The sequence below is a fragment of the Aulostomus chinensis genome, chromosome 14 (assembly GCF_037954235.1).
Source record: "Aulostomus chinensis isolate RoL2024-O1b breed Wild chromosome 14, RoL_Achi_v1.0, whole genome shotgun sequence".
Classification (NCBI taxonomy): Eukaryota; Metazoa; Chordata; class Actinopteri; order Syngnathiformes; family Aulostomidae; genus Aulostomus; species Aulostomus chinensis.
In genome coordinates, this window is record NC_141333.1 from 25,652,459 (window position 1) to 25,664,737 (window position 12,279).

General features: G+C 41.3%; 1 protein-coding gene across 1 annotated transcript; it reads left to right on the plus strand.

Annotated features, from left to right (window-relative positions):
- The first annotated feature begins 3,111 nt into the window (after positions 1–3,111).
- On the plus strand, positions 3,112–7,686 carry LOC147250367 (claudin-18-like). The gene is made up of 5 exons (XM_086223908.1): positions 3,112–3,331; positions 5,776–5,940; positions 6,012–6,153; positions 6,249–6,362; positions 7,165–7,686. Exons 1-5 carry the CDS (start codon positions 3,112–3,114, stop codon positions 7,304–7,306), a joined length of 783 nt encoding a protein of 260 aa, XP_086080034.1. The 3' UTR covers positions 7,307–7,686.
- Positions 7,687–12,279: the final 4,593 nt, after the last annotated feature.

The window sequence follows — 12,279 nt, forward strand, 5'->3', positions numbered from 1 at the left end:
AAGATAACGAAGGCAGATCAATGTTGCCGTAGTAAAAAGGCAAAAAGAGAGAGTGTCAAAATCAACTTCCAGTAAAATCGATCATTTTTCCTCATCCTCATCCTCATCCTCATCCGAGACGGCTACTTCGAACTTTTATCTACTTAAGTAACTTGATTGTGTGACTTTCCAAACATTATCAAGTAGGCTAATGATATAATGTTGCGTAACAGACGTACTGTATCACCCAAAACGTGTGCTTTGCCTTTCAGTAACTCACTGTTAGTTTTCCCCCCTGCATGACTTCTTTATGACTCGATAAATTTTCATTCTTGAGGTGTTTTTTTGGGTAAAATAATGCTTTCATGCAAAATGTCCAAACCAGCTCTCTATTTATTCTATTTATTTTATAACTGCAATCAACGTAAAGAAATAATTCAGACAACCTAGGCATCATTTTTATTCATTGTCATAAATTCCCCCAAAATTGAGTTTGATGTATGTGAAAGCTTGCAGATCTCCGCCAGAGTTTAAAATAAGGTCTTAGTAACCAGTGGCCTCACATCGACTGTCCCGCTGAACCTCAGTCAGCATTGATTTAGCAGCTCATCAACTCTTCACAAGAAAAAAGAAATCTTTACAATTACATCTTATAAAAGTAATACTCTGTGTGTGTGTGTGTACGCGTGTGTGTATGTGTGTACGTGTGCGTGTGTGTGTTCAGTAGCTGCCCCTTTCATGTATATTTTGTGAGGGCAGCTCATGATAAGTAAACTCCTACAGATCCTAGAAAAGGTGTTTGCTGAAGGTTCAGCTCAGCAGCCAGCAAAATCATTAGAGCAGCTTGTGTGTGTGTGTGTGTGTGTGTGTGTGTGTGTGTGTGTGTGTGTGTCTGTCTGTATGTAGCATTCTGTTGACAGAGAAATCTCAAGTGTATGTGAGTGTGTGAGAGAGAATATGTGCTTCACTGTGGGGCCAAACTTTCACAAAACTTTCAGAAGTGGTTTACCGTGCAGACAATCGCCTGAGCAGTCTGTCTTTATTTTCATGCGAACACCTTGTGACATGAAAATAAATGCGACATAGTTTCTATCTTGCTACTGACTCATCTCCCATTTCATTATCAGTAAACGATATTAAAAAATTAACGTTTAATGAGAATGTTCAGAAGTGGTTAATACTTTATCATTTGTGATTTTGAAGTGGAGGAAATACTTTAATAGATGTCTCCTGAGTTTAACAAACACGTAACCCAGTTTCGATGCACTGCCGCTGTCTCACGTATTCTCCTGGACGTATCAGCCACAGGCAAATTGGTTTCAGTTCACTACAATCATATCAGTGTTTGCTTTTGCCTGACTGGCTGCTGGTGTCACACGACTACACAGCGGCAACAACTGTGTCATCTGGTATCGCTTCACTCTGTCTGGCTGAGACGAAGAACTATATATCATCAACAGTTCCGTGACAGCTGTGTAATATTCAGCATGAAGACATTCTAGAACTGATCAAAGACTAAGCTGTTGATGATGCAGGCGCATGACACCTTGTTTAGGTCAGGGGTCGGGGAACAATTCTGGATTTAAGGAAGTCTGGCAGTTTTCCCAAAAAACCCAAACAACAACACAGTATACGTGAGAAACTCAGTGTCTAAAGTCAAGAGATTAAAAAGTATTGTGGCTATCACAGTGACCCTGACCCTTCAGCTTTGAGCTCCAGGAAAAGTTTGTGCAAAATTTCAAAATATTCCATCAAGGAATTCCTGCCATGTCACCTAAATATGAGGTGACAGTCACCAACTCAGCCTTTTGGGTACGTACGGATGAACAGATGGACAGACACAATATAACACCCCCGGCTATCACTGGCATACCGACATTGAAGAAAGAAAAGTTCATGAGCAAAAGTTTCAAAACCCAATGACCAAATAATTTAAAACACAGCCAAAGTAGATATTTGGGGATAAAACATAGAGTCGTGTGAGTATATTACAATTGAATAGCCCAAGGAAGCAGCCACGTGTTTTCCCTTGGCATTCTAACCATTGTAAAACATAACAAAGTGGTTTCACTACAGGAAATATTATCTCCTGTCAAACTGAATGGCGAGATGAGAGTGACAGTGAAAGTGTGTTCATTAAATCTATTTAAATGTTCTTCAGCCAATAATGGTCCGCCCATACTGATCTGAACACACACACACACACACACACACACACACACACACACACACACACACACACACACACACACCTTCAAATCTGTTTTTCTTCTCATTCCCTCAGTTGAATGTTTGAGTTTCACAGTATCAAGTATGTGGAGGGTTAGACAGCAGACGGCTGTTGTCGTGGATGGGAGGAGAGGGAGTCTGACATCTCTGGAGACATTTTGAAACACGAAGAGAAGAAGGGGAAAAAAAAACAGTACACTTTCCAGCCTGCATTTGTTCAGTAGGAAAAGGTCTCTAATAAATACAAAGGTGTGGTTTTTCTCTGCAAAAATACACCAGACTGAAACATTGTGTATTTGTTAAACAACTTTTTTTGCTGACCAAATGTTGGTAGTGTGCAGGGTTTTTTTCTTCTCTTCCTTAAGTATCCAGCGAGTTTGAAATAAAAGAACACAGAAGACTTATGGAATTTGCCCTTGGGGATTAATAAAGTATCTATCTATCTATCTATCTATCTATCTATCTATCTATCTATCTATCTATCTATCTATCTATCTATCTATCTATCTATCTGTCTATCTATCTATCTATCTGTCTATCAATCTTATAGGAAACTTAACATTTTTGATGGAGAAACACTTATTTTTTCAATTGTACACTGGGGATTTGTAAGCAGGGGTTTGATGTTGGAAGCTAACAACGACATTTCATCTAAGGTTTGCGCAGTATTTGCATTTAGAAATAGAGGCAAGTCAAGATGATTAGCAGTTAGAGCCCCGCATCAGCAACATTAGTCACATTGAACTGATACTGCCACGCTCCACCCAAGTGCTCCTGTACCTGGGCTGTGTGCAAACACTCCGTCTTGACCTCACACCTGCATCGTACTCAAACACAGAGCCGCCGCGCTGCGTAGAGGCCAGTAGTTTTTCAGTATACAAGGCTTGATCCACCAGCAGCATCATGGTTGCCACACTCTGCCAGGTGATGGGCTTCCTCCTGAGTTTATTAGGGGTGGCAGGAATTATCGCTGCAACCGGGATGGACCAGTGGGCCACAGAAGACCTCTTTGACAACCCTGTGACTGCTGTGTACTCGTACTCAGGCCTGTGGAGGTCATGCGTCCGCCAGAGCTCTGGCTTCACAGAGTGCCGTCCTTATTTCACCATTCTGGGACTTCCAGGTGTGTTTTCTTTGCCTAATATGAAGAGAGAAGTGGAATACATCACTTTAGAGAATTGTTTTTTTCAAACGCTTCGATATTTTGTCAGTGGAATTTAAAACTTCTATCAGCAGATCTACAGAATCAAAGGAAGACCAATCAATATGCAGTTGCTTCCCCATTATCGAAGAGACCACGGGCAGGTTTAACCCATTTTTTTTTAGGAAAAATGTTTCTCATAGATTCAAAATTAGATCATATGGGATGTTTACACAATCACTCCACTGTTGCAAGCATCTCAGTGTAATGTGTCTAAAATACACACACGCTGAGTGATTTGAACATGACAAAAGAGGGGAAACCATTCAATTATGTTGAAAGAAAGTGAAGTCTTAATAGAACCTCTACCATTAAATTTTCAAAACAGGATACTGAAGCGACAAAGCATTAACTGTGAATGGAGCTAATGATCTTATTGTTGAAATCGAAGAAAAAGAAAATAGGAACTTGGTGTTCCGAGATTTATTTATCGTTTGCCTTTTCAATAATTGTATCTTAATGTTTGAATCTTTGTTAAAACATAAACAACCAGCATTTCATTGGTGGACTTGAAAATACAGAACAGTGTACTTGTCAGGGTCACAAGCCATGTTTTCACCTCGTGAACACTTCGACTCCTAGTTTGACTCATTCATATTCATATTCAAATGTTGGGGAAAGATTTTTGTTTTAATCACGGTATAGCGTGACGAACAAAAACATTTAGGTCTGTTTACAGAGATTAAAGGGGAAATAATGAAAGGTCAGACCACACCCTCTGGAAATTCTCGCTACTGCCATTTCCCGAAACAAAAAATTTAAGGTAAACATCTGATAAGGCTCCTGTTCCTTGTTGTACATAATGATAAGTGGCAGCGCCCACTCTGCCATTTCATGCCTTCTTGACATTGGTGGTAACTTTGTGTGAGCGGGACATCTAAAATGGCTGCCTCAATGCTTCAGCTGATAGGAGTCATGTTGTCAGGCTTGGGACAATTCTTAATATCGGCGGCAACAGCGATGGACATGTGGAGCTTACAAGACCGATCTTTAACTGTGGTAACAAATGTTTATACCTACTCTGGTTTGTGGAACTCATGTGTGGGGACAGCGTACGGCACCACACAGTGCCGGCCCTATTTTACCATTCTAGGACTGCCAGGTAAGAAAATTACAGTTACAGGAAGAAAAAAAAAAAAAGACATGTATTGAATAGTTCTCTTTAGGTAGGATTAATGACCTGGAAGCTTCTTTAGAATATATGGGATGTTTTAGGTCAGATTTTCCCCTTCATAAAAATGCAGTGGACTGCAGAAAGGATGGTGTCTCTCTGAAATCAAATGGAAATGTGATGAACCATCTGGAGCTTAGCTGAGCAAGCACAAGCTTTACCGGAGTGTTACACACTGTAAAGCACATTTCCACACTCTGTCCTGAACTGTCGAATGTAGTGTGGAGCACATTGTGTGAAAGGACTTAAAGGCTTAAGTCTAGAATGAAACAGGTACGATATCTAAGGCCATTGGAACATGGTATTTAGGTCAGTATGTTTTAACACACAGCGCACTGATTTATCCATTATTGTATCAGTAACACTGGACAAAAATGTAGAAATGTCCCTTTGTCTTCTTGTTTATGTAACAGGGAAACGTAGCTGACAAAGCCTCCTCTGGACGTATACGTTGGCATCATTATAACTTTGATGCTTTTACATTTCTGAAATAACTCGTTTTTGTAGATTGGACCCAACAAGTTCAATTCAAGAAAAGGGTTGAAAAAACAAAAAAACATCTTCAGTGGAATATTTTAGAACTTGAAATGATAATAATGATAACAACTGACCTGAAACCACTGATTTCCATTTATAAGACTTATTTCACAGTCAACCGCATCTCTTTGGAAATCTCATAATCTGAATAATTAGAAGATATCTTCATTGAGATATTTAGATATTAAATAACGAGTGACCTGCCATCATTGATCAAGGGTTGATTTATTTATTCATTCATTCATTTATTTACTGTGGAAATACAAACATTTGACGTGATTTATTTATATACATTTCAAGGCAAAAACTAAATGATATGCAGATGATATCAAAATAAGTATTTTCAAAGGGTAGATTTGTTCTGTGTACTGTATCACTGTATTTATACCTTGTGTATAAATAAGCAACATTTGATATGGCAGTTGAATAGGGTGGAGCCACGTTCCGCCATGTTGAGTTGTTTAGTTTGTGAGTAATTATTTCAACATTGAGGCAGTGGTTTGAATGTAAATTCATGAATGAAGCTGTCAAAGAAAATGCAATGTATCCCTTTTTGAGATGTAGAGATATAAAGTGTCTGTAACAGGCTGCAGTTCAGTTTGAGGAGCTGTTGGTATCAGGAGAAAGTCGTTACACACTGTTCGATTTTGTTTTCCAGCCCTGCTCCAAGCTGTCCGGGCCTTGATGATTGTTGGTATTGTTCTCGGCGCCATCGGCTGTCTGATTGCCATATTTGCACTTAAGTGCTTGAAGATGGGAAATATGGAGGACAACATCAAAGCCACAATGACTCTGACTGCTGGGATCTTGTTTGTTCTTGCAGGTGCGGTAGACCTTTATTGAATATATTTGGTAATGACACAGTTTTACAACCTTCTCGTTCTCGATGTCCAGGTGTGTGCGGCATTGCCGGTGTTTCAGCCTTTGCAAATTTGATCGTGCAAAGTTTTCGGTTCACAACATTTGCTGATGGAGGATTCAGTATGTTTGGAGGAGGAGGAGGAATCGGTGGACTCACAGGAGCTCTGACTCCAAGGTGAAGTCACGCTTAAGATGAATATACAGTACAGTAAAATCCTATCCACTAAAACACTTGTGTTTTATAATCTTTGGCTCGTGCACGTCTTTCAGGTATACATTTGGTCCTGCACTTTTCGTGGGTTGGATTGGTGGAGCTATCTTGTTCATTGGAGGTATCATGATGTGCTTGGCCTGCCGTGGAATGTCTTCAGATAGGAAGCAACAGTATGTATCATTGATGAAAAACAATCATGAATCTAGGATTCTTTCAGGCCTTTAAAGCAATACACCAAATTTTTGGGAAAAAGTCTCGCTCTCCATGCTCTTCAGAGCCAGACAAGAACATGGATACCCTCTTCTCCCCTGTGCTGCATTAGGAAGCTGAGACCCAGCAGGCTGCCTGCTACTTAGCGAAGCGCAATGAATGCTAGTGGATGAGAAGCGTTAGCATACCTCAGTCAAAAGTAATTAAATTTATTTTTAAAAAAGGATGAGGCTTTTTACTTCTTAACCCAGGTCCTGAACTTTATGTGACAACCACCCACCACCACTAATTATGCTACGCTAACTAGCAGTCAGCTGTGCTCTGTGGTTATCAGCTCCCTAAAGCAGCCGCAGAGGAATGAGGGGTATCTACTCTATCTTCACGTCTGTGACTGGGGATGAGGACCAATAGGAGTGTTTGCCAAAAAGTTGGTGTATTTCATCAACAGGATCAAAAGGATCTGCAACAACTTTCAAAGCACTGACAGACATAAATCTACAAAGAATATTAAATACCCCCGAATACATTTTAGGGCAGTAAAAACTACATTCTCGAACACATTTGAAGACACTGTGAATGCAGGTCAATGGTGTTTGTGTACTTCCCAATCATGTAGAATGCAGTTAAAATTGATTCAAATGCTGTTTGCAAAACTCTCCACAGGTCTTTCTCTCTACTCTCAACTTCACACACTGAACCTCAAAGACCCCACTCTAGACTTTTTGTTCCATTTATAGTGGATTATTTTCTGTTATTCCCCAGGTACCATGGGATGGCCTACAAGGCTGCCTCCCACCACACAATCTACAAATCCGACACCAGGCCCCGGACAGTGTACAATGACTCCTACAAAGCCCAGAGTGTGGATGGACGGCAGTCCAATCAAAGATTTGACTACGTGTAGCTTCATTTCCCTTCATCCAGCTCTGCAATTTTGGGGCAAATGTTGTGCTTGTTTGTGTCCTGCATTGACAGTGGCGTTATTTCTCATCTTACTTTAAATTGCCAGAAAAGCCCAACCTTTGAGGCGTATTTTTTTTTTACATATTTTTTCAATAATGGTATGAAATCTTGATTATCAAGTCAGGTTTTAATTTGTGTTGTTTTTCTGTATTTGCTTGAAATAAAATCAAACTGTGGTTCTTGTTTTTGTCTAATATACCATCAACCATAATACCTCAACACATATACGGTTAACCACTACTCTCAGCCAATAGTCAAAGAAAACGGGCTTTCCCATTGTGAGTCTGGTGCATCACTTTCAATGTCAAATTTCTGCGAGTAAACAGGTAAACAAACACGAGTGGTCCATGGTTATTAATTCTTATCTTTTGCTCCAGTCTGTTAGATCCCAAAACAGGTTAAATTTGTAGGCAAGATTAGCTTTTGCCATTTACCGAACCAAACTGACAGATAAAGTTAATTTTGGCCTCAAACTGATGCTGTTCAATGAAACATTTTTTGATTATATAATTCACATAAAGAACATTATACCTAGAATTACAAAACACTGGTGTAAAATAAAAAGATTAGGTTTACTATTTATGAATGACCTCTTATATTATTGGGCGGTGGTGCAGTGGTTAGCACTGTCGCCTCACAGCAAGAAGGTTCTGGGTTCGAGCGCGGGGTCTTTCTGTGTGGAGTCTCCATGTTCTCCCTGTTCCTGCGTGGGTTCTCTCTGGGTACTCCAGCTTCTTCCCACCGTCCAAAGCCATCAAGAGGGGACGAGGCTGATTGATACTCTAAATTGACCGTAGGTATGAATGTGAGTGTGAATGGTTGTCTGTCTCTATGTGTTGGCCCTGTGATGGACTGGTGACCTGTCCAGGGTGAATCTCGCCTGTTGACACTGGGATAGGCTCCAGCCCCCCTGCGACCCTTAATGTAGGAATAAGCGGAAGACAATGGATGGATGGTGTAAAATAAAAAGATTAGGTTTACCATTTACGAATGACTTCTTATATTATTGGGCGGCATGGTGGGGCAGTGGTCAGCACTGTCACCTCACAGCAAGAAGGTTCCGGGTTCGATTCCCGGTTTGAGCTCGGGATCTTTCTGTGTGGAGTCTGCATGTTCTCCCTGTGCCTGTGTTGTCACGTCTGTTGTCTCTCTCCACACCTGCCTCCAGTTGAGCCACACCTCCACTTAACCAGCCACACCTGCAGCCCCTTTGTAATAGCCCAGTATATAAGCTCCCAGTCAACACTCACTCTTTGCCAGATTGTCCTCTGTTCATTCATGACTCTCCAGCACTTTCTCTCCAGCCTGATTGCCTGTCCCCTGTCCCCGGCCTGTTCTGTCCCCGGCCTCTTCCCTGCGTCTCTGTCCTGGTAAACCTGTCTACCTTCCATCCCTGGTTTTGAGTTTGCCTTCTCTGCCTGCCTGGAAACGACCTGGAGAGTTTTTGACCTGCCCTTTTGCCTCTGCCCTGAGTTCTGCCGGCACCGGACTGTGGGAACCACGGTGCCCAGGCGACACATACAGGCCATGCCACTGAGACACGTGGTCCAGGAAGACCAGGCCTTGCTCCTCCTGTTGCTGTGGAGGATCCACCTGGGCCCAGCTTCATGGCTAGCTCCAGGCCTACTAGCGTGTGGCTATCTGAGACTGTACACTGGACTCAATAAACTCTCCTTAACTTCTACCTCTGTGCTGCTCGTGGGTCCTTTGCCGAAACCTGACGTGTGTGGGTTCTCTCTGGTACTCCAGCTTCCTCCACAGTCCAAAGACATCAAGAGGGGACGAGGCTGATTGATACTCTAAATTGACCGTAGGCATGGTTGTCTATAAGAGTTGGAGCGGCGACCCGTCCAGGGTGAACCTCGCCTCACGCCAAAAGCTGCTGGGATAGGCTCCAGCCCCCCCACGACCCTTAACAGGATAAGCGGAAGAAAATGAATGGATAGATCTTATATTTTCAGGTTGCCCATCTTAGTTGCCTGCAACAGACAGAGGTCAATTCCTGTCTTTGATTCAACTCCTTCCTGGCATTTAATTTACACATTCCGGAAGTCTTTCACTAAAATTTAGCTTTTTTTTTTTTTTTTAACGGGGGAATTATAGATTAGCAGATAACTGGTGGAACCTTACATTGATAACTGCCTTCATCAGGAGACTCCATGATGTGTCTTAACCTTATTTCCCTTATACATCCACCTTTAAGACACAACATTCTGTTGACACATTTTAATCCCACTGTTTTATGTCCAATAGATTGCAGGCTTTTATTTAAAAACTTCACATCATTTGTAACTCTATAAGATTAAAATGAGACGGTGTTTGTTTTTTACTTGAAATGGAGTGTAATATTAAATGACTTCACTCTTCACCGGAAGAAAAAATGTTTGTCATACATGTGATCACAAGCGTAAAGAAGCAGCCAGATTGTTTATCCTATTAGTTTTATCTCTAGCAAACGCAGTGGTCATCGGGTTATCCATGTTAGTTAGGTGTTATCTGCTGCCCTCCGGCAACTTATGATAAACAAAATAATCATCATGCTGTTTCTGGCTAATTGATTAAAGCAAGTGGTTCCCCTCTGAGAGATACCCATGGCTAATGTATGTAGCCTGGGTCACTGGTCAAATGCTGGGCTCAAAATGTATCTGAAATGCTCTTTGATGACATGACGGCACATTTTCTGCTGCCCCCTGGGATGCCGTTATGTCCGAGCTTCCAGGGAGAAAATGGCTCAAATAATTTGCAGGGAATCATGTTTCTTAATCGTACAATTAATGAATGCAATAAGGAAAAAAATCAAACTTAAACTAATTCTATTATTTCAGTTGGTCCATTCATATTTGAAGCATGCAAGGGTTCGTGCATTCTGAGACCCATGTAAAATGCTCCTTAGTGACCAAAAAGTGTAAGTGAAGGTTTTTAATGTGTGAAAAATCTCCCAGACCAATTGCCCTCCACCAAAACAAATGAGGGCTCGCTGTTGTGTGAACACAAAGTGTCGTAGTAATAATATAACAAAGACATCCAAAGCTGCTCTGATGGTGAACACATTTGGAAAGAGACTTCATTCATAGCGTGCATAACAACAATACTGCTGCTGCTGCTGCTGCTGATCAGACAGATCAACACCATCCAAGCTCACACTGGACCACCGGATGTGTCTGGCCAGTGATACACCTCACCTCTCTCTAGTTCTCCTTCCATCACGCTGAATATTTACACCCATTTCTTAAGTATAGTAAGAGTGCATGGAACAAGCAATTGCTCACTCCAATGAGTACATGAATCATCGCGTAACATATTTGTGTATGCATAGACTTTAAAAACCTGCCAGATGGCATGTGGCCCTCACCATCTCTCCCTCAGACTTTCCACAGGATATGACCTGCTTTCCAGGGGCGCCTCATGATGCTCACTCAGCATGTTGGTCAGTCATTAAATTCACAATTGAAAATCAGTCTCATCTCAAAAGAACATTCAGTCGACTGTGTGAATGCTTGTCTTGACATTTCTGTCCTGCTCTTCATGCTGTCACTTTGACGATGGGCCCTCGACTACACACTGCAGCTGCAGCCTTCCTGTATCTGGAGTCCCTCTGTTCAAGTATCCAGTAGATGTGACCGGAGACCAAAATACTAGAGGGAAAACCTCAGCAGTCGACAGAAGTCATCCTGACGGCTGGGATGGCCTTCAACCTGTTGCCAATCTGACACGATGCACGTACGCCTCCATCATCGTCTTTGTTCTGGACCCAGTTAATGGACTTGCATCTGAAGAGAGGCCTCGTACTTTGTTCTGTCACAGGGGCACATTAGACTAAGGTCAGAAGAGTCAAAGAAACCATTTCCAATTAGGATATGAGATTTTTACTGTTGATTTGTTGTTAATGAAGCATTTACAATGCAATTAACAATGCACTTACAGCAATGTATTGATCATTTGTAAGGGAAGACTCAATATAAAGTGGAATCTAGCATTTTATATAAATGTTTATAGTATATAGCAGCAGAGGACAGGGGATTACAAGAGATCCAGTCCTTTCTTGCTACTTATTTTGCTGAAAGTAAGTGAAGAAAAAAAAAAAGCACGTACATTTCCACAAATGTCAGAGCAACATAAAATGACAGTTTTGTTTTTTTTAAGTTTGCCCGATTGTTTCCAACTGCTTGAACCTCATTCATGCAACTCTGGCTCCACCTAGTGGCCAATAGATGTATCACTGTTCTGTTTATAAGGTGGCGCAAGGAGACGAAGTAGTGAGGCAATTCATATTTAACTCTCATAAAAGAAGATGCCTGAGACTCTCGGAATGTTTTCTCATCTTTTCTCTTTTTCTAAACCCTATTTCTCACAGACCTGATCTCCTCGACATCATCATCATCATCATCATCATCATCATCATCATCATCATCATCATCATCGCAGAGTTTTATGGAGAGTATCTAACCACCTTCCGCTTCCATCCACCAGATACTTTTAAGAGATATTTGAAGGCTCAACAGTCCAGGGAACACCTAGGCACTTAAATGTGACCCTTCTCCTCTTTGTCCTCAGGGGTAGAATGACTCAGACTCAGCTCTCAGAAAATACTTAGCACTGACAATGTTGAATATTGAATATGTTGAATGTTGAAATATATAGTTGATGTTGAATTTTTGGTTTTGGTCAGTTGTGATTAAATTATATTAAGTAAAAAAAAAAAAGTAGAAAAAAAACCTGGCACTTCTTCACCCGGCACTTCTTCTGCCACTAGATGGCAGCACCTGCATCCAATCGAACTTGAAGCACTTTGTCGTACTTAAAGCCATTCACTCCTGTTTAAATTCTTGCTTGTGTTATGCCTTGCTTTGGTTTGGTTTGGTCAAAGCTAATGAAGCACAGAGGGGAGAAGCTTATCTACTGTACCTTCTTGTC

Bases quoted from the DNA above. Each gene is read 5' to 3' on its own strand.
- LOC147250367 (XM_086223908.1), top strand. From the start codon at position 3,112: ATGGTTGCCACACTCTGCCAGGTGATGGGCTTCCTCCTGAGTTTATTA. The intron at 3,332-5,775 runs GTGTGTTTTCTT...TTTGTTTTCCAG, and splicing joins CACCATTCTGGGACTTCCAG to CCCTGCTCCAAGCTGTCCGG. The intron at 5,941-6,011 runs GTGCGGTAGACC...CTCGATGTCCAG, and splicing joins GATCTTGTTTGTTCTTGCAG to GTGTGTGCGGCATTGCCGGT.